This window comes from Leguminivora glycinivorella, chromosome 23 (genome assembly GCF_023078275.1).
Source record: "Leguminivora glycinivorella isolate SPB_JAAS2020 chromosome 23, LegGlyc_1.1, whole genome shotgun sequence".
NCBI lineage: Eukaryota > Metazoa > Arthropoda > Insecta > Lepidoptera > Tortricidae > Leguminivora > Leguminivora glycinivorella.
This window is the reverse complement of record NC_062993.1, coordinates 11,360,190-11,384,377: the sequence shown is the minus strand read 5'-3', so window position 1 is coordinate 11,384,377 and position 24,188 is coordinate 11,360,190. Positions and strand designations below refer to the sequence as shown.

The window sequence follows — 24,188 nt, the reverse complement described above, 5'->3', positions numbered from 1 at the left end:
ATATCAATCACGCCGACAAAGTGCAATAATAAAAAGTCGAAAAAAATATTTTGTTAGGATACCCCCCTACATGTAAAGTGAGGACTGATTTTTTTTTCATTCCAACCCCAACGTGTGATATATTGTTGGATAGTTATTTAAAACCGGCCAAGAGCGTGTCGGGCCACGCTCAGTGTAGGGTTCCGTAGTTTTCCGTATTTTTCTCAAAAACTACTGAACTTATCAAGTTCAAAACAATTTTCCTAGAAAGTCTTTATAAAGTTCTACTTTTGTGATTATTTTCATATTTTTTAAACATACGGTTCAAAAGTTAGAGGGGGGGACGCACTTTTTTTCCTTTGGGAGTGATTATTTCCGAAAATACTAATATTATCAAAAAACCATCTTAGTAAACCCTTATTCATTTTTAAATACCTATCCAACAATATATCACACGTTGGGGTTGGAATGAAAAAAAATATCAGCCCCCACTTTACATGTAGGGGGGGTACCCTAATAAAACATTTTTTTCCAGTTTTTATTTTTGCACTTTGTTGGCGTGATTGAAATACATATTGGTACCAAATTTCAGCTTTCTAGTGCTAACGGTTACTGAGATTATCCGCGGACGGACGGACGGACGGACGGACGGACGGACGGACAGACAGACATGGCGAAACTATAAGGGTTCCTAGTTGACTACGGAACCCTAAAAATGAATAAGGGTTTACTAAATCGTTTTTTGATAATATTAATATTTTCGGAAATAATCGCTCCTAAAGGAAAGAAAAGTGTGTCCTCCCCTCTAACTTTTGAACCATAATGTTTAAAAAATATGAAAAAAATCACAAAAGTAGAACTTTATAAAGACTTTCTAGGAAAATTGTTTTCAACTTGATAGGTTTAGTAGTTTTTGAGAAAAATACGGAAAACTACGGAACCCTACACTGAGCGTGGCCCGACACGCTCTTGCCGGTTTTTTAATTATTTGTCATCAAAACTCAAATTAAACTCATTTGTTTTTCATACTTCTCAGTATTTAAGTATTTTTCTAGAAAAAATATATATAAATTCTGATACCTACCCATTCATTGACGCATACGCACAAGTATAATGTCGTAACACTTGTACAAGCTCTACATTCGATTCAGTCAGCTCTACAAATGTGCTATGAAAATCGTACCAGGCGTTAAGAGCCTCTACCTGGCCACCGATCGCTATACATTTAATAGGTTTGAAGACATTTTTTTATTCCCATTTAAGATATACATCACTTCCATGAGAACATTGTTGTTACATAAATACATCATGCATTTAACTAGGTTATTGTCACCGTAATTGTTAAGTAGGTAGGTAGACAACAACACATACCTGCATTAAGACAAAAAAAAACTTATGATAAACAATAATTTTCAATAACGTGCAAAAAATAATACTAATTACAAGTACTAATTAGCAATTTTTTGACTTTTTTTGACATTTAGAATTTATTCTACTTATAGAAGTTTCTAGACTAGTATTTATACTATTTATACAATTTGACATTTTATTTAATTAATTCAATGTAGTTTTAAAACAAACGTTTTTTTTATTATCGTGAGTACGTTCGTAAGATTCTTTAAATTTTATTTTTTTCACTAATAACCTAATCACAAAATATTTTTTTTCTAAAAACCTCCGACCGCGACTTGGTGGACCGGTTTTCATGAAATATGGCTAAAAACACTCCCGACTAATTCAGCTTTCAAACAAAAAAAAACTAAATCTAAATCGGTTCATCTGTTCAGGAGCTACGATGCCACAGACAGACACATACACAAACAGACAGACAGACATGTCAAACTTATAACACCCCGGGTTTAATAAAAAAACGTCTAGTCGACAGACGGACAGACATACATATGCACGAGTGACTATAATTATAAGGATAATGTTTTATTCGTTTTGAGGTACGAAAATCTATTACCAGATGTTTTCTTTCATACCTACTTAAATTCTTCTTCTTCTTCTGCCATCCCTTCTCCCTTTATTTCCTTTTCATACTTAAATTAACAAACATAAACATTTTTTTTTATTATAAAATTCACCCAGATTGACAATAAACAAGTCCAGTAAATACCTAGACTTGGCTCACGAGATAACCGCCATGTGGAATGTTGATTCGACGATCATTGTCCCGATAGTCGTTTCCGCGAACAGTCTCATAGCGAAGAGTCTCGACCAACATCTTGAGAGACTTTCGCTAGGTGGTTGGATCAAGGGTCAGATGCAGAATTAAGGCGGTGATCTTGGACACAGCGCGGATAGTCCGACGGTTCCTCTCTCTGCAGCCCTAACCACCGGCAGCTTGGGCCTTGCCCCGCTGCTGGCGGCCTAGGTTAAGTTTTTTATAATGTGTTTATATGTTTTTTATATTGTTTTGTGTGTGTTTTTTAACCCCCGACGCAAAAACGACGGGGTGTTATAAGTTTGACGTGTCTGTCTGTCTGTATGTCTGCCTGTCTGTCTGTCTGTTTGTCTGGCTGTCTGTCTGTCTGTGGCATCGTAGCTCCCGAACGGATGAACCGATTTCGATTTAGTTTTTTTTTCGTTTGAAAGCTAAGTTAATCGGGAGTGTTCTTAGTCATGTTTTTGTATTTTATTTACTTTTATATTCATATTATAAACAACCTGACTTAAGACGAAAGATGAAAATTTATCTGCAAAACCAAAAGTACAAATTCAAAATTCTCTTTAGCGTGGACTATGACATATACATCATCATCATATCACAGTATATAGGCATAGGCAGAACTAAACTTGAAATAGCGCTTGGCATGAAAGTTAAGCGTAGTTTGAAGATGACTCATCATAGAAAATTCTGGTCAGTGTCTTCAAATGTCATTTGCGACTTTATTTTACAACTACATAAAAACAGGTTTCTAACGCTAGTTAGAAAAAGTCATATCTTTCTCGACGGAATAAAGTGAGAGAGAACCTTTTCATCTTAAGTTATGATACCATGTTCGAAGTTCTCGAGACAAAGACTAGGGTTGTGTCAAGTCATGATTATCACTTTTGCATCTGAGGATCATTAGCATGACTGTGACAGTGATATGGATGTCGCGACAAATCATAAGAGGTAGCGGAAACAGTTTTTTATTAATAGCGAAGCTTCATAAATTGTAATGCCAAAATATGAATTTTTTTACTTATAATCATTCAAAATCAAAATCAAAAAGTAAAGAGGCCACAGGGGCACATAAAAAAGACAGAGCACATATTTAGCGTTCTCAGACAAATACTGTATTGTGTACTGTTCAATCCTTTAAAATTAAGTATAAAAAGCACATTCTGAATTCTCAAAAATTGTGTCTAAATTAAGTGCCGATTCTATAACATCTCTGTTTTTTGTGTCAAAGTATAAAATAATAGTAATAAGTAAAAATAAAAACCTGTTTCTCTTGATTAAGTGTCGTGGCTCATTATAATGCTTAGTTTACTTAGTACAGTATAACTTGTCGTTATATTATGGTTATTATTTTATGTTATTATATCCTGTAAATTATATATATTTGTTCCGTTTGTATGTAATGGAAGGGTTGCCACGGAAGACCAGCGTCAAAGTATCCGGAAAAAGGTAACCTTGACACAAAAATATATAAATACTATATATATAGCTAGAAAGTACCCAAGATCTGGAATATAACCATTTTATTGAGTATTAATTTTTTCAGTGACGTGTTTTATTTCAATTTTTTTGTGACATCTTTTGTAATTTATATTCTGTCGAAACCTTTTCAGTGACGCGTCATCTGAATATAAGTCCTGAATAAAGTTTTTTCTATTATATTCTATTCTATACTTTTATTGTATTCGTCACAAATTATACAAATGGCGCTGCCTCATTTTGTAAGATTTTTGTGTTAAATCTCATGGAATCATAGTTCCATCACTTCCAACAGCCACCGCTAGGATATTTTTTTCATATCAGATAAGATAAGATAAGATAAGACAATCATTTATTTGCATTATCACGTCGGTGGCAAAGAGGTATACGGTCCGCCCGATAGAAAGCGGTCAACGTAACCTATGGACGCCTCCAAATCAAGGGGTGTCACATGCGCGTTGCCGACCCATTAGAAACTTGTACACTCCTTTTTTGAAGAACCCCAAACTGTAGTTAATCGGAAATACATCGGCATAGCTCATTCCACAGCCGGAGCGTCCGCGGGAGGAAATTTCTAACATGTTTAACATAAGGTACCTGCAGCGGGGCAAATCTCGACTGGGGGCAAATGTAACTGGTCCATTTTTTCCATGTTTTACAATTTTCGCATTATTAAATAGAGTGTCCACCGGTTATATATATGGTAGGCATGTTTAGTGGATACATGTAGAACTACAATTGCCCCCCAGTAGAGAGTAGAGGCTAGCAACCTGTCACTGCAATGTCACAGTTTCGTTTTCTATCAACCCCTTATTTGCCAAGAGTGGCACTGAAGCTTTAGTAGTTTCGTGTGTTCTGCCTACCCCTTTATGGGATACAGGCGTGATTGTATGTATGTATGCCCCCCAGTCGAGATTTGCCCCGCTGTGCCTTATCCATAAGATTTTTATTTGTGACAACCAACCAACTCCTTCTGCTAATAAAATCGCTATCTCTCGTCACTTGACAACCAAACTTCCCACATTACGGTGACCAACAAGTATTATTTGTGCGTTATGACATGTTACTTTCTTTGTGGTGTTTAATGTAGGCGTGACCGGATCTTTGTCACAATGGACTGTAATAACGTGTTGCCTATCGTACAGGGGTACTGTAAAATGTACCTACATGTACTGTTTTTCTACCCAATCGAAACTTCCAAAATCTGTTATGGATACGATATGAACCGAATATGTCAAATTATTTTTGTTTGAATAAACGTTTAACAATAATAATTATATCCGATTCAAATCATAGAGCTAAGTTTTGACATATTTCGAATATGACATACAGTATTTATACGTGAAGAATAGGTGACAATAAAAAGTAGGTCACATATAACACTTGTGTAAAGTTGAAATAGTTATAGTATAATAAAAGCGTGTTAATTGTCAAAATTCCGACGATGACATAATTACAAATATCATGTTATGAATGTTAGTGATATTGTTATTTTTGCTATTGAAATTGCAACAACGATGTGCTAAATTAAGAGGATGTATTAGTATAAGTAGTAAATAGTTGAAAATTTATAGTTTTTATTTGACAATCAAGCATGAAATCGTTTAGAAATTATTATTTTTGCGTCTTCTACATTGAAATAATACCTACACACCATTTATATTTCATGAAATAGACAGAAGACCAGATTATTGAAGCTAGATGATTATGCTGAATTATCACGTGACAAGGATTGTTTTTACATCTATTTGGGAGCACTTTTTTTCTTGAGCATTTCTTTTTTTTTTGCCAATATATTTTTTTTAATTGTTTTAGGGAATTTTAGGTCCATTGTACTCAGAATCACGAGTACATTCAATCTCACTGGGACACAAAAAGTGTCCCAGAATTTCCATACATTTTTGTTACCTTCCTTTTTTGTTACCCAATACAATTTGTATGGAAAATGGTAACAAAATAAGAAAAACCGGCCACAAAATAATTTCCGAAAATATCAATATTATCAAAAAACGATCTTAGTAAACCCTTATTCATTTGTAAATACCTATCCAACAATATATCACACGTTGGGGTTGGAATGAAAAAAAAAATCGTATGGGACAATTTTTTGAACTACTAGGATTGAAAAAGCTAGTAATTCTGAGTAGAAATTGAATTTTTTTTTACAAAAATATCACACTTCATAAAAGTGGCAAAAAAAAAGAATGCTCCTATTTTAAAATCGTGGCTTTGTTAGGTACGTTATTACGATAGGCAGACACACACATAAAGATACAGACAGATAGACAAACAGACAGACAGGCACGTCAAACTTATAACACTCCCGTCGTTTTTGCGTCGGGTGTTAAAAAAAGTTACGCAACAAATAAGAGAAACCTTTATTCAAAACAGAGCATCAGTTACAAAGTAAGCCGAGATAACGCAACACTAGGAAGAAACCAAACACCGTCCGAACCCAGGAAGGAAATCCCGCAACTCTAGCCTCGTACAAATGAGGAGAAAACCTTATATTTTACATGCAAACTGTGCCCAGAAGCGACGGATTCGTCTTACTGGACACACCTAGCCAACGTCACAGTCGCTTTTATATTTTTAATTAAATCACACAAAAAATAATCAAACCTGCGACCGTCTGCATTGCAGTCGCTCTGACCTACTCAGCGTCGGAAGAATTTTCCCATACCTTCCTTCAATTCCTAAACGGCGTAGTCCGTTTTCACATTATCCGATCCGATATCGGATGCCGGAAGGATTTCAATAGAATAAATCCAAGATGGCGCCTGTAATGTATGGGATATCGGTCCGACATCCGATATCGGATCGGACGCACTTAGGGTGGAGTATAGCGACATGTACCTATACATAAAACCGCCTTCAAAAATAAGCGCGTTACAAAACACGGAGAAACTAAAAAGCAAAAAATAATAAACCTTTGAATTCAGATTTCTTATCGGATTGCAATAATCTAAACATCCAAATTATAAACAAATCAATTACTTTTGTAGTCGGTACCAGACCTGTTCATCGCCTTGCTATTCCTGTTTGCACCACCCAACCATACGCAGGCTGGTACCGACTCCAAAAATAATTGATTTGTTTATAATTTGGATGTTTAGATTATTGCAATCCGATAAGAAATCTGAATTCAAAGGTTTATTATTTTTTGCTTTTTAGTTTCTCCGTGTTTTGTAACGCGCTTATTTTTGAAGGCGGTTTTATTTTTTGTTAAAAAGTTTATTTATTTGTTGATTTTTAGTGGTTCCTAGTGATATTATACGTATCAGTCCGAATATATGTACAGTAGTGAAAGAATTATCCTTTAACTCCTAACCATTGAGGAGTTGACCTTCCATCATCAGCTCAGCCACATAAAGTTATCACCATCAGGCGTAAATACTGGTGTACCTTTGAAAAATACACTAAAAACATTACATGTGCCTATAACATTTGAGGAGTTCCCTCGATTTCTCCAAGATCCCATCATCAGACCCCGACTTGGTGCCAATGGGACCATCTCGGGGTTATACCTGATCGAATGAAAAAAAAATTTTGAAAATCGGTGCATGATTCTCGGAGATATCGAATAACATACATACAAAATAAAAAAAAAAAAAACATTCAGTCGAATTGAGAACCTCCTCCTTTTTTGAAGTCGGTTAAAAAGTAAATAGGCACTGGAGTCTTAATTCCCCCCTGAAAATTTGCCAGTAACAATGTGCTAAGCCATACAAAACTTATTTTATATCATGGGTACTACATATTTTAAAAGGAAAAATGGAAAAATTAACAAACTATAAAAAGGGTTTTTTGACATAATGAGCCAAAATGCTTCCGAATTTCGGCAGTTTTTTTTAAATCTCAAAAACCAGCACCTAAAGTTGTCAAGTGAATACTACTTAAAAACTTCTACGAGAAAAAATTTAAATGACCTATATTACATTATTATAGTGGTGCGACAGAGCCAAAATGCGTTTCGACCGCCACGTAGCGCCAACGGTTGTCACATCGGCTAGGCCAGCAGAAGCGCCGGATTCGTCTAACTAGCCAATGAGCCAAAGCACCTAAATAATAGCCACTGATTGAGTTCCAAAAACACCTATACACATCGCTAGCGCATGGCAATAAGGACATGTATACATTTATTGGAACACCATCTGTATCGATATTTATGACTTTGACTACCATGATTCTTAAGATAATACCTACACATGCAAGTTTAAAGCTTCACACTTCAATTTAAAGACTAGAAACCTATGGAAAGGCTTTGAATATGTACAATGAGCTCTCTCTAATGTCATTGTTTGAGCAAGATTGTCAATAGTACTTTTGTGGTGCCGACAATTAAGGTATTGAGGCTTTTGTGGCTGAACACTGATTGATTATCTGTGCAATGTTTTTAGGGTTGCATAATTTTGGAGATATCCTTTCCCTGCGTAGTGACTAGTGAAGAATTTCACCACCCCGTTCCTCACGTGCTGTCGACTGGATGTCCTGTGTGAAGCAAGCGGTCATGATGGGCCATTTTTTTCAAAGTTGTCCACCCCACTTTTTTTGTAACATGGGTATTTTTTACGCGATTCATACTCAGAATCGAGAGCTCTTTCGATCCTGATAGGAGAAAAAAATGTCCCAAGATTTCCATACATTTTTTCGAACCTTCCATTCCGTTACTGCCATACAAAATGTATGAAAAAATGGCAACGGATTGGGGAAAAAACCTTGGGACACTTTTTTTCTCCTGTTAGGATTGAAAGAGCTCGCGATTCTGAGTGGAAAACACATAAAAATTTCCAAATCCAAAAAAAAAGTCGGGTGGACAACTTTGAAGAAAATGGCCCCACTACACTATCACAAAATCGTTTTCTTTTAAACACTTACCCCCTTATTCATAAACGTACTCTAAAGTTATCAAGCCGATGAAGTTCGTTTGTCCTTTTCTATCACACCAATACGACACGTATGAAAATTGGTAATAGTGGCTCTGAAACTTGAGCATTTTCAAATTATCTGCCTCCCTATTTTGTTTGGGAAAACAGTCGTGAGTTTATGTAAGTAATTTTGAGGATATCTTTGTGAGAGTTTCTGGTATTTGGATGCGTTGGCAATGAATCCGCATTGCAATAGTATGAATTGGCGCGGCATACTTAGTCGACAGCTCTTTCATTTTTAGGGATATTTTTTATAAGACATTTTTTTATGAGATAGTAGGCAAACGAGCAGACAGGACGCCTGATGGTAAGTGATCACTGCCGCCCATAGACACCCGACACACCAGACGTGTTAGAGGTACGTTGCCGGCCTTTAAGATGGTTTGAAGGTCATATCGGTCAGTAGACATGAAGGAGTTTTAAAAAATTCTGACGTCTTGTTATGTTATGGGCATTTTCAGAAATTGAGACCAAAATTAGTGACAGTTGTTAACAAAAATTAACTCGAGCTTAGTTTTCTGACGACAATTAAGAATAAAATTTGTTTAAAAACCAACTTTTTCATGTAAAGCAAAATTTCAATTGAAATTTCATGGTTAATTGTCGTCACAAAACTGACATCGAGTTAATTTTTGTTAACAACTTTCAGTCATTTTGGGTCCTAACTTTTGAAAATGCCCTTATATTGACTTATGTAATTACTTATTCGAATAAGATATACAAATAGCATGAAGATGATAATGATGGAAATAGTAAAAAAATACCTTGACAGCTTCATAAATAGAGGGCTGAAGGTAACACTAAATTGGAAGTTGATTAAAAATTTAAGGGGAAGACTTTGCTCAGCAGAGCGGTTCAATAATTATGTCAAAATTGATTGTAGGATTGATTTGAAGTAATCGGACCATGAAGTAACTATTACTAGCTACAAAAGCCTACATCTGGTTAATAGATATACACTACCGTCAAAAAGTTTAAGACCAAACACGATATATGCAAATAATTTAATCAACATTTCATGAAGTTCCTATGAGAATATTACTTTTCAGTACCTACAACGACAGAACAAAGCGTATAACAATTTTTAAAAAGGGATCATAATAAGAAATAAAAGATAAACGTTTTTCTCATCGAAAAATCCTCCTCGACCCTTTTTCACTTCCGAGCAGATTCTTGGCATTCTTGCTATAAGTTTTTGTAGCGTTTCTTGGCTAATGGATTTCCACTCGTATTGCAGTATCTCCCATAGAGCTGTTGCAGATGTCGGACATTGTCTTCGGACTCTACGGTCGAGTTCATCCCATAAAAGTTCGATCGGGTTAAGGTCTGGGGATTGCGATGGCCAAATCATATTTTTAACACACCTTGGCGTTCTTTATTGACTGTGTAGCTTCTACAGATCTTTGCTGAGTGTTTGGGATCGTTGTCTTCTTGCATAACAAATGGGTTGCCGATCAATATAATAAGATTACGTTGTTTTCTATTGATTACAAATTTAGTTTTATGATTTTTAGAAGGGTTTATAACAATGACACTGAACATTGTGTTTGGTCTTAAACTTTTTACGGTAGTGTAATTTTAAAGTTTATAGTAAGTATTATTTGCATCTTATGACATGACAAGTTCAAGGATAACATCCAATTGGTGTACCACTGACATTTCTCTAAGGAGTCAAAAGAGCCTCTACGCTTTGAATTAGGCTCTGACATCTTTCAAACATTCAAAATACGATTGTTCCGTGATGCTAAACAATAGTGAACTTTAATCAGAATTATTTTTTATAAAGTTTGTAATCAAATTTGAATTATGGAAAATATTATTAATTTCTTATCATAACCTAATGAGGTTGAACCTACATACGAAATGTCTTATTGTTATTTTGTATAAGCAAATGCATCAAACGTTACTTACTAAAAACCAAATCTCCAAACAAATTTTAGGCCACCCAAACTTAAAAATTCGTGTCAGGAACAAAGTTACATCTTAATGTCGGTTTCTTGAGTAACAGAAGAAAGTTTTCGTTGCATCATTTGTACGTTCGACCTCTTTTTTAGTTCACACACGTTGCTAACATAATTCCGTCCTCTATATGCGAATCCTGATATACTTTCGTCCAAGTGCCTTCAAATGAGGCAATTTTTAACACGACGCCGATCAATAAGTTTAGAAAGCGTTTGCGGTGATCGTTTTCCCAAGGTGGTGAAGTTATGAAGTTATTAAATTAGTTTTTTTGTTGAGAATTGTTTCTAAAAGTCACATAATTAAGTCTTCATTAGGCTTCAACATACTCTTACTGTTTTTTAATAGGCTTTAAAAGCCTGTTAAATACGTAATAAAAGCCTATTAACTACGTAGTATTGTAAAGAGGCATCAACAAAATTCAGTAATTAGATTTTTTATGTAATATCAACGTAAATTTCGAGAATGTTCTGAATCTTTAATTTATGTAGAAAATTTAGAAAATCTTAAATTTTAAAAAGGTTTCATATTTTAATTTTGTATAACATACCTACTGACATATAAAATACATTGAAGTTATTTAAATTTTAAGAACACGCGTAACCTGAATCAAAAATTAAATTATCATATAAAAGTTCGATCTGACCTTTCCTAGAACGATGTCGATCAAACACAACTGACCCTAAAGGCATAACCCCCTTTCCAAAAAATCTCGCAAATCCGTGTTAACACGTTTTATGCTCAAAACTTTGACTATTTACATTTCGTCATACGTCCCACCGTGACATATGAGCGAGGGAGGGGGCCGCAAAATAAAACTGCCGAGTGCCAGGCATTTCCTAACAATTGTACATTCGCCGTAGAGATGAAAGCGTTCGTGGCATTCTTGGCGTTCGTGGCCGTGGTCCATGGCCTGCCCATGGCCAAGGAGGAGGGCTTCATGGACAAATTCATGGCCAACTTGAGGGAGTGCGTGGAATCCGACACCGTGCTGTGTTTGAAGGTGTGTGCAGTGATCAGTGAAGTGACTTGTGAAAATTAGGGTTGAGGAGTGATCGATTTAGGGAATTTGATGGACGATTTATTGATGTGATTTTTGGAGTTGAAATGTAGGAGGGATTTGCCCAACAGTGGGACTTTCTTGGTTAATATAATTTAGGCTGTTGAAAATTCCGTTATCTCAAAGTCAAAGTGGATTTTGAGTTCAAATTATTGAACTAATTTGAATATCCGGAAGATTTGCATAAAATAGTAGGCTTTGCCAAATTTTTTGTTGCCCGCGATCAAATTAATTCCAATTTAGAATATGAAGTGGTATTTAAATAATTACTCGAAGTAATTCCATTTAAATGAACAATTTAAGAAAGTACTCCATAAAAATTTCAACAGGCTTGGAAAGTTTGATGTCTTAGTTTCATAGGCAATTAACGCATTCATAACCTTTTTAATTGGTGTTATAGTACACATCGTAATTGCCGTTCAAATTTAAATAACTTGCATCAATTTAAATAAATAGTATTCTAGTTGTGGGAATAGTAGAACAGTTTAGAATCCAACTATTAGTTACAAATTTAGACAACACTTGAAAATTTCTAAAAAAAATCTGAGTTCTAAAACATCCCTTCTTATTTTTCAGGAGAAGGCAATGAAATATACGGAAAACTTGGCTGTCTCCAAAGAACTCAGCGTAGCTGATGGCATAATGACCTTCTCAAGAACTGGTAGTCCCCGATCTGCCCGAAGCTACGAACCTCTACCTGATGACTCGAAGGCCAGAGAAGCTGCTGTAGAAGACAGGATCCTGGACAATGTTGTGGACTTCTTGGACGGACATGTTCTGACCCTGAGGATGCCTAAGTCATTCACTGAAGACAACTCTGTGGAAGAGGAAGGTATGTAGACTATTGTTATATATTTTTGCTCATTTTTAGAGTATTAGACGACCGGTCTGGCTCAGTCGGTAGTGACCCTGCCTGCTACGCCGCGGTCCTGGGTTCAAATCCCGGTAAAGGCATTTATTTGTGTGATGAGTACAGATATTTGTTCCTAAGTCATGGATGTTTTCTATGTACATAAATATGTATTTATCTATTTAAGTATGTATATCGTCGCTTAGCACCCTTAGTACAAGCTTTGCTTAGTTTGGGGCTAAGTTGATCTGTGCAAGGTGTCCCCAATATTTATTTATTTATTATTTATTAGACGAAGAAAGATTTGTTGTTAGAAGTGAATGAACACAAAATCAGTACCTGTCAATATTTTAAAGTGAATCAGATATCATACAAAATTGACTGTCAATGTCAGAATTTTAATTAAGAAAAGGAATAAAGTAGATGCAATACTTTGACAAATATTTGATAAAAAAGTAGCCCTAAGTACAAAACATTTTGGTTACGTAATAGACAATATTGAGTAATGGTAACCACAGACGTCTTCATGAATAAGTCAAAAGAAAACTGCTTAAAATGATGCACAATGAGACAATGCTTCCGGTGGTTTGAAGCTGTTTTATTACGTAAAAATACCAATATCAGTAAAGCACTAGACATATTTCATAATACAATAGAAAGGAAAAAAGAAATTTAGGGAAATCGAACTTGTTCCCAAAATCACTATTAATCCGAACACATAATATGAATAAGCTGAAACTAAGACCATAGATATAATTTAAAAAAAATGCTTTTAACAATATTTATGGCTACGTAGTGCAAGAACTATAATCAATATTGTAGTTCTATTGAGATAAATTAACTCATTCCCATCGTTCTATATGGTTCATATACGTCCCACGATCAACCTATTTCCAAGTGCAGTCAATCGGCAAATATATTGCCGCAAAAACTTATAATAACCGAGTAATCATAGAAAAGCTAAGAATCCCAGTTCACACGTTTTCGATTCTAGTGTGTACATTTCTCTCAAAGTCAACGTATTGAGTAGGCGAACAACCGCTAGTCTCAAAACTTTAGTGCACTTGTATAATGCACAAAGTGTGCACATAAGGTTTTATGAGTACTTTGCCAAGTCGGACGTGCGCAGTCCTAAGTCATCAGAAAAGTAATACGTGTCAAGAAGAATACAGTGTGTGCGTTTAGGCGAGGTCAAAAGGTCAGAGAAAAGGCAGGGTACATGAAATCACATCAATCTCTGACAACACAGTGACCATTAAAACATGGATCATTTTAAATTATTGCCTTTTGAACGTACAATGTGTAAGCTTTATACTGGCAAGAAATTAAACCAGACAGAATTCATTAGTGTTATAATTAATTAAGAGGTGTTTAATAATAAATTTTTGAAAAGTTTTTCAGCGGACCGCTTATTGCGAGCCGAATTATTTTGTTTGGATACGATTTTAATTTCAATTCTAAGTAAAATTTATCTAATTTCAATTCAAAGTAAAATTTATTAATTTACGTTTCTTATGTCTTATACTAACCATCGTTACGAGATTCGTCCGTATTAGATTTACACACTGTATATTTAATGTCACTTTCAGGTCAAATGCGATGAGAATTAAATACTGTTTAACCTTTTACAAACATGTAAGTCAAAAGATAGAATCCATTCTATTTTTTTTTTTTTAAAGAATACAATGTCGAAAGTCAATGTCAAAGATAGAATTAGGTTACGAGATTCGTTGCGCCTAGTGAATTCTAGATCAATGTGAACATTATTTAATCAACTATAACATTTGCATAATGGTAATGACATCATAACATACTAATACTAACGTGTTGCATAACTTTCGGATGCAAGATTTTTTAGTAGCGTAGTATTCTGACGAAAAAGAGTAGAAAGCAAAAGGTGGCAACATCGTAAGTGTCCCGTTTTTCACACATATTGATTTGAAAGGGATCACACTACAATGTTGCCACTTTTTATTTCTACTCTTTTCGATCAGACTGTAGAAGAATAATTTAAAATACAAAAAAATAATACAAAGGTGCTTCCAGTTAATCTTTGAGCAATTGAGCTAGAATGTAATTTTTTATGTATGTGTTTTGGCTGACCAGAGCATATGGACCTATGTTCCAGTGGGTTGCAGGTTCTAATCCTACTGGAGGTGTATTTTTTCAATTGTTCCTTTAGTTTTAAAATTATGTAGCTGTCCGATTTTATTAATATAAAGTTAAACGTCAGCAATTACAAATGAAACCGCCTTGATTATAATATTATGACTCGCAAGTTTATAAACGCTAGTTACAAGTACGTGCTTTATATAAGCTTCAATCAATTCTGCTTAGTAATAATCTATAATTTGCTGACTTTCTTCGACCACGTACAAAATTTCTAGTTTTCTTACATCTCAAGCTTTTAAAAACCATTCAAAAATTTTGGGTCAAAGATTGTTTTAAAATATTTAATCAAGAATTATAAAGGCGTGTCTATAATTATTTTGGAGATCATAATGATGTATTCATTCAAAATGACCAGCAAAAAGTCATAACAAAAAATACGGCAATCAGTGTGATTCATCTTAGCGGCAAAAGGCGTTGAACGAATATGAAATATCACTTATCATAACTTAAGCTTAAATTGGCCTACATCTAATCAATCTAATCCCTCGTTGACTGAATGTATATGTTCAATCATTTCAAATAAGATAATATGATTTCTAGCACGGGTTATATCGTAAATCTTTTGAATAAATTTTATACTTTGCATTTTTTATCCTCGTTGGACCAGTTTTGTAGCTGTAGGTAGATTTTTGAGCCTCCTATTTTAAATATAACGGTAATCATCAAACCAACTGATTACTTGACTAGACCAAATCTTCAATTTGGTTTGGACAAGTTTTTTTTATTACTTGAAAGTTGGTTCTTTTATTAAATTTGCTAGCTTTTGCCTGCGGCTTCGCTCGCGTTAGAAAGAGACAAAAAGTAGTCTATCTCACTTTCCATCCCTTCAACTATCTCCACTTAAAAAATCACGTCAATTCGTCGCTCAGTTTTGCCGTGAAAAATGGACAAACAAACAGACACACACACTTTCCCATTTATAATATTAGTATGGATTTGTAGAGATGACACAGAAAAGTCACAAAAAAGTAAATAGGACAATTTGAAAATATGAATGATGATTTATGAATTTTTTATTTCGTAATAAAAATACAACTGTACAAAAGGACACTACAATATAACATTCTCTGCCAGTCCACCTGGCAAAGCAGACATTGTAGTAGGGGTCTACAATGATGATTAGATCCTGTGTTATCCCTCATCAGGGGCATATAGGGCTCTTTAGGAGGATTTCCACTGCTCCCGTTCCAACGCGGCCTCCTCCAGGCGCACCCGGCCAAACCCACAGAGGAGGCCTTCTTTTACACCGTGCGCCTCCAGGTAGTTTGTGGGCGATCTCTCACCCACGTGGGGTCTATAATACGAAATTTCAATAACAGGTTCTAAGTCAAGATGTTTGTAAGTCATGAACAATGAGACATTATATTTATCGGGCCAGATCTAAACAATAGGTACAGGTAGTGTTTGTGGCGAGGTGTGTCAATTCACATGCTTTTACAACTTTTGCTTTTAACTTTCTTTCATTCTTGGGATAGTTTTCTATTCCCCGATTGATTTATCTATTTGTAGGAAATACAATTGTAGGAACTTTACTGGCAAAGTATTCATATCAGTTATAAAATCAAAAATGAGATTTTAGTTTAGATAACAGTAAATCACAACTTGTCATCTTTAAAAATTTTGTGTAATATTATTGCCGGCGAGTTTTAAGTCTGATCTAGAGAAAGTTTGTTGGGATGACGTATAGATAACGCGTGGAATTAGAATATCGTGCAGGAAAAGGAGAGAGTTATTAATACAAATGAGAATAAATAAACATGATAATCAACTAAAAACTTATTTTAAACAGTATACTGCAATATTAAAAAAAACTTTATCTACTGCAAAAAACTTACATGTCTCTCGCGAGGTTAAAAATGCTAAGAATAAAAGCAGGGCTATATGGAAAATTGTGAATGAAAACACGGGTAAAAAAGTAACCAAAAATGTGTCATCAATTAAATTACAAGTAGACAATAAAATAATTGACGATCCTAAAGATGTTGGCAACGCGTTTAACGACTTTTTTGTAAACATTAGTAAATTTTCAAGAACAGAAGGAAAGTTTTTTGGTCAACATATCCCAATACTCCATAATTACAAAATAAATAATATGAAATCAATGTTCATGTCACCCATAGACGAAGTTGAGATTATCAAAATAGTAAAATCATTGAAAAATACAAATTCCTGTGGCCCTGATGATGTATGCACTAAAATAATAAAATTCAACATTGAAGTTCTGTGTATACCATTGTGTCACATATTTAATGCCTGTATTGAAGAAGAAACTTTCCCCTTGCAACTTAAGCGGGCAAAAGTAATTCCTTTGCACAAAAAATGTGACAAAACTGATAAAAATAATTACCGTCCTATTTCTCTTTTATCTATACTTTCCAAAGTCTTTGAAAAGGCTATTGCTTCTAGAATTACAGACCATTTCAATCAAAATAATTATTTTTGCTCTCAACAATTTGGTTTTATGCAATACCGGAACGCTACCACAGCGGTCACTGACTTGGTCACAGAAATAATGAATGGTTTGAACCAGAAGAATAAATGCGCTGGGATTTTCTGTGATCTGAGTAAGGCGTTTGACTGTGTCAATCATCAGATACTCATTGACAAATTGCATTACTATGGAATACGTGGTCCAGTTCTGAATCTCCTTAAGTCGTATTTAACAGGTAGAACTCAATATGTTCAAATAACGTACATTAATAACTCGGAGTGTTTGCAAGAAGTCAATTCAGATGATAAAAATATCTACTGTGGCGTCCCACAAGGATCAGTACTAGGTCCACTGCTCTTCATTATTTTTATAAATGATCTCCCAATAAATGTAACAAATGGCAAAACATACCTTTATGCAGACGACACCAGTATTATTTTCCAAAATCATGATTTAAGCACATTAAAAACCGAAATTAGCAATACTTGGTTGGAGCTTGTCTTTTGGTTTGAGAGTAATGGTCTCAAATTAAACGTTGAAAAAACGAATTACCTAACCTTCAACAAACATACAAATAGTATACCTTATGAGTTGCCACTTCCCATAGTAAAAGTAGACAATACAAAATTTCTGGGAGTGGAACTGGACGAGCAACTGAGATGGTCTAATCACATTGACTCCACGCGAAAAAGATTAGCTAGTGCTTGTTTTACTCTCCGAAATTTATCCAAAATGCTTACTTCAACAGTCCTTAAGACGGTATATTTCGCCTACTTTGAGAGTATTTTAAGGTACGGCCTGGAGGTTTGGGGAAGCAGTGTTCACGTAAATGCTATACTTATTTTACAAAAGAAAGCAGTTAGAAGTATTGCAAAAACAAAACCTGGAGAACACTGTCGCCCACTTTTTATAGAACACCAAATAATGACTGTCATATCGCTTTACATCTACCTAATTTGCATACACATTCATACAAATTTATGTAAATATAGGTACAAAGGAGAGAAAAAGATACATGCATTGAGAAGTAACACAAGTATTGAGTTACCAAAATGTAACAATTACCTACACTTTAAGAGGAGTCCTGAATATAACGGAATAAAAATATACAACACTTTAAGTAACGACATTAAACATTGCTGTAATATAGATGAATTTAAAAATAATTTAAAATCGTTTTTAATTAGTAGACCTTTCTATTCCTTAAAGGAATTTTTTGAAAAAATATACGATTGAATGTTTTAATCATGTAAACTATTTTGGAATATTATTAGTACTATTTTGTTAATTCATGATTATTTTATTTTCTGAATATTTTAATGTAATTTTGACATGGCTTACTATTTATATATATTGCACTATGTGTTGATTGATAATATAATAACTATGTGTGGCTTGTAATATAATAAGTTTAAACATATGTATTCCCTTTAGGAAGCTTAATTAGGCTCTTTAGGCTAAGACTAGCTTTAGTATAGGATTAATATTTTGCATGCCTTGTGGCGTAATATGCACTCATGAATTTGTACCGCACCAACATGACCTGTATTGTAATCTGTGTGTATTAGCAAATAAACAAATACAAATACAAATACTGTATAGTGTTTAAATATATTTTATTCTAAATACGATAACAGTAAATTACACTTAAATTGCACATTTTGTTGAATTTTGCACTATAATATTACTAACTTTATAATACAATACGTAATCTATACTTTGGTATCTTGCAAACTTTTTTTTTGAGATTTCATGTTCATTTTTATTTTTTACAAAGGTTTATTTTTCCATACACGTTTCAAAATCAACTATTTGTTAACTGCAGTGTCCGAAGCCGCGACTTTTTTGATTTCAATATAACTCAAACCAATGCTTCCACAATTCACACTTAGCATGAAGCGAGATCTGATTACCTATAGTCCTACATTATCATCATAGGCCTTTGCGTCTATTGCAGACGATTTACGCATTAATAGCGTAGATAAATATAAACAATTTTTTCTTATATCATGGGGTTCTCAGGCTTTCATGAGCAGAGGCGAATGTTGGGATAACGCAAGGAGGTTTATAATGAGCTACAATTGTTTCTTTTGTTTCCAGGCCGTGGCAAGAAGAAGAAGAAGCTGAAGAAGCTCCTCCCCATCCTCGCCCTCATCAAGCTGAAGCTTGCTGCCCTCGTCCCCCTGTTCCTCGGCATCATCGCGTTCGCCGTCTTCAAGGCGTACCTCCTCGGCAAGATCGCCTTTATCGCTGCTGCCTTTGGAGCTCTCAAGAAACTTCTCGAATCTAAAAAGTCTAGCGGTTGGTCCGAACCTGCGCATGAGGAGCATGGATGGGAGAACAGCGGTGGCGGCGGCTGGGGCAGGTCTCAGGACGCGCAAAACTTAGCCTATGGCGCTCATGCCAAACAGCTATAGATACTTTATGAAATTATTTATTTAATTTATTAATAGATTAGATGAATGAACGAATTTATATTATTATGTGTATGTCTATTCTATTAACCACCGTAATACTTGTATTCTATCATTTGATGTGTGCCTGTGATGCGTGAAAGTTACACAACTGTATTTTATATATGTTTAATTTTTATATAAGTGATGACTGATTTATTTTAGTCTTTCCTTATTTTTATTTATTTTAGTTTAATTATTATATTTACGTATATTGCCTTCTTTTAAAGGAGGAGAGTGACATCTAGTATATTTTTTACCAAATATTTTAAGTTTTTATTTCCAAAGATATGTTTATTTGTTTAGTTATTATTTTTTATTGTTTTATTGTGTACTTTTAGGCGTGTATGAAAGCGGTGTACTTATTACCGAACGAGCTATTTATTCAATATTAATGTATAAGCTTGTACAGAATGATGTGTTGTCGAATAATCGAATTTGAAATGTATTTACGATGGATCCACGTAAAACGAACAATAAAAATATTTTACATAAACTACTTTTTTTTCACATACCCGTCTTCATTATACTCATAATTATAGGCTATAGGTACTTCTTAAACTGACCAACATTATAAGAAGTTGTTATCAGCTAAATTGACGTTCCCTGTCACGCTTTGACGATACCAAAATTTTTCATAATTATCGCACTTTAGAACGAATTCAAGTTGTCTAAAAAAATCCAATAAATACAAGTTTTTTTTTAAGTCACTGAAAAAGAAAATGAAAAAAGTTTATTATAATGAATTGACAATTATAGAAAAACACGACCCTGTGTCCTGAGTTGGGAAACCCTGTTTTACAGAACCCAGTTTCATTGCACTAGTACCTTAGTCTATGTTGTAATTATATATAATAATATATTATATCTAAACAAACTGTAAGGTACATCGGGTAAGGTACAAGTATTAGACTGGAAGACAATTGTAACTAATCAATTTTTTTTCAATTATTACACTATGATGTTGAGTTCTACATATGAAATGAAATATTTATTTTCCAAGTAGGAATATTACAATGCGCATATGAACGTCAATTAAAGCTACGCCGGCTCTAACCCTACGCGTCTGAGCCTCGAGAAGATTTCAGTTCAGTCCCCCCTCAGTTGGAGCGGAGTATCCACCATGGGACCGGCAAGAAACTCGGCGGGCAAATTATTTTCAAAAAATTACATCTTATAATTAACAGTCATTAAAAAAAAGATACAATTTAACGTGCAAAAGTATTCATCAAAAATATTAAATGACTGGGTACTATATGGAAATGAATTTCAATAAATTATACAAAGTACAAAGCTACTATGATTACTAAGAGATGTTAGAGATGTATAGTCTTTAAGTGTCAAAGTACATCTCATCATCCTCCTTGCATTATTCCGGCATTTGCCACTGCTCGTGGGAGCCTAGGGTCCGCTTTGACAACTAATCCCAAGATTTGGCGTAGGCACTAGTTTTTACGAAAGCGACTGCCATCTGACCTTCCAACCCGAAAGGTAAACTAGACCTTACTGGAATTAGTCCAGTTTCCTCACGATGTTTTCCTTCACCGAAAAGCGACTGGCAAATATCAAATGACATTTCGCACATAAGTTCCGAAAACTCATTGGTGCGAGCCGGGGTTCGAATTCGAACACGCGACCTCCAGCATCCTGCAAAATCAAAATTTCGATTTCCTTCATGAACCCCTAGATTTCTAAAAGCGGCTCTTAAACTTGAGCAGTTTCATGTGCTCTGTCATCCCCCTTCGGGAACACAGGCGTAAGTTTATGTATTTGTTCTAGGCATTCATACTGACTTAATGTAAATTTATCAACTTCCGATACCTTCAGGTTGTCTGGAAGAAGTCGCTCTTTAGCGATAAGAGCGCCTGTTGTTTACCTTTGTTTGTGTTGCTTCTTTATTTTGTATTGTTGTATTCAATCGAGCGTTCAATAAAGAGTATTTGTATTGTATTGTATTCATAATTAAAGTCCCTTCAATTTTATTTTCGGTGGGAAGACAGTCATGGTGTACTGGTAATGGCGGATTTGTGTCAGCTACAAGTCGATGATTGACGGGAGGCTGCGCAGGATCGGGATAAGTAGATAGATAGATAGATAGATAAGTCATTTATTTGGCAGACTGCAAACACACACAATTTAAAACACACACATTGGGCGCAACATAAAAAGAGACAGAGCAGTAAAATACAATTGAGACAGTAAAAAAAACAACAATAACAAAAAAGAGAAAAGAAAATACAAACTGTGTGCGTTGCAGCAGGACAAAAGGGTCGCGGCTTAGTGATACGCTTCGCTCTTTCGACCGAAGCACTGATTTTCTGCCGGAACCCAGGTCACAATCACAATAGATTACTTAAATAATTACTTATATAATAACGATTTATATAACGTTAAAATGGAAACAAAGTGTAAAGTGTATAGTGTGAATGTTATGTGCATATCGTTTGATGTTTTCTGGATAGTATTAATGTTAAAGTCGCAAGTATGTAAGCCTAGTCTGACTTCTTGGATCGCAGAGCCATATTAGTTAGTTTTTTTTTGTGAGCTTTTAACACTTTCGCTACCAAGAACCCGACTGTCGGGCACACCGCTCGTAGAAGCGTAGCCGATTACATGAGTTTCCCCGTATGTAGCGAAAATGTCGTAGCGCCGCGTAGAGCCCGGTTTCGAAAGTGTTAAGCGCCTGACGAAAGCGTGCTCGTAGCAGACGATACAAGAAAAAACAAGTTGCTTTCCATCAGGTGAAAGGGCGAAGAAATTTTTGTATTAGAAAAAAAATAACCTCACAATTTTTTTTTATTAATTTTTTGACAAAGAAGTTAATTTTTTTAGCATCCTGTACATGTAAAGCTATTTATAACGGATCATTCTTTTTGGTAAAGGATTATTAAATGATAAAAGTATGAACTCCACATCTTGGGTATTCTTTTTAGTTACAATATTTATTGGGTGCATTGGGGTAATTTTGAAAGTCCTCTCATTTCGAAAGTCACATAAATATCACCATTATTTCCATCATTTATCAAGATTCCCCTTTCGAAATCACCCGAGCATCTCTGTGATTCGAAATTAACCCAATGCACCCTAACTAACAACAATTTATTTTCTAAATTCCAAAATATTTTCTTAATCTTCCTCGGGTTAGCCGAATGAGTTTTTAGGAAAGGTTCAAACAAAAAAAAAATTAAATGGAAATCAGTTCATCCGTTCGGGAGTTACGATTCCACAGACAGACACACACAGACAGACATACAGACACGTCAAATTTATAACACCCCGTTGTTTTTGCGTCGGGGGTTATAAACTAGGCCAATATTACCTACTTATAGGCGAAGTTGAGTGTTACGGTAGCGTTTATAATTCATGAACAACAAATCAAAATATTTAATAAAATAACGGTATATAAAATATTGCAGTGGCAAAGATAAAACGATCTGCCGAAGAGGTCAGCGCATATAAAATGCAACAGCAAATGATTCCTGGCACGCAATCACCGTGTTTTGTATGCGCCGTATAAATTATATTGATGCGACCTGCGTGAGAAACTTCATCAGGGTACAGTCGGATGGGCTATCAGAAAAAAATAGTTGAAAACAAAAATCTTGGTGTTTTTGGCTGATTTTACTCATATTCAGAATAGACAGGTATTGAAATACCATTGAAAAGAAAAACAAAAGTAGTAGTAAGTTTAAAAATATTTTTAATATTTTTATTTTATGATTTAACGATGATTTTATGATTTAATTGTAGACTAAAAGGCTGTAACAATCGGGCGAACTTCATTCCGATTGGAACCTGATCCAAGCCTTATCCAGATTTATGAACCAGTGACGTGCGATAAGACTTGGATTCGGTTTCAACGTAAACAAATCAAACTTTAAACCGTTTACTGAATTATATAATATGTACCTGCATAAGAAGGCAGCCAAATACACTGTTTTTTAAATACAGACACAGATCATATATTTTGAATATAATTAATTTCAAGTAATTTAGTAGTAATTTCCTTCCAGCGAAGTGAATTTTCTCCGTCTGAGAAACAAAAGACGCGCGACAAGCTTATCTATTTTTTCCTCAGCGGCCAGTGCGCGCGGTGGCTGCAACATGCACTGGCACCCAGGACTAAATCACTATAGATATATAGGTAGTTATGCTAATTGTATCTTCTTTTCTTGTCTCAATGCATGTAATAAGTACTTCAGTGCAGTTTATGTTTCCAAATTGTAAAACTACAGCATATTTCAGTTTCCTTTTTTAAACTACTCAATGTTAATTTAATTTAAGATTCTATAATTAGTTGCGCAATAAGCTTAAAATGCTAATGCATGTATACCTAACCATGTATCATTGTAACCGCTGTTGGCAGACCTTAATAAATAAAATAAAATAAAAATAAAAATAAACATGGAGGTTTGCCATAGGGTTCCAATTTGTTCTCTTTAAAATTATTATATTTTTCTGGTTAGAATTTATATTAATAATTAAGTATAATATTGTGTAGCCGACTTTACCAGTCTGACCGGATGCGTTCGGCAGACATCTCAGTTCTTTACGAGGCGATCCTTCATCGGTATGAGATGTAATATAAGAAATTGGGTCACTACTGCGGTAGGTAAATTTATCGGACAAAAAAGGGTATCCGACTCAATTGAATATAATATAATACAATCTTATACACGATGCTCGTGAGCAATGCGAGAGATTTTA

At 34.7% G+C, this 24,188-nt stretch overlaps 1 protein-coding gene across 1 annotated transcript; it reads left to right on the top strand.

Moving 5' to 3' along the window:
• Nucleotides 1–11,361: 11,361 nt before the first annotated feature.
• On the top strand, nucleotides 11,362–19,977 carry LOC125238245. The gene is made up of 3 exons (XM_048145520.1): nucleotides 11,362–11,518; nucleotides 12,152–12,407; nucleotides 19,129–19,977. Exons 1-3 carry the CDS (start codon nucleotides 11,381–11,383, stop codon nucleotides 19,443–19,445), a joined length of 711 nt encoding a protein of 236 aa, XP_048001477.1. The 5' UTR covers nucleotides 11,362–11,380; the 3' UTR covers nucleotides 19,446–19,977.
• The last annotated feature ends 4,211 nt before the right edge of the window (nucleotides 19,978–24,188 follow it).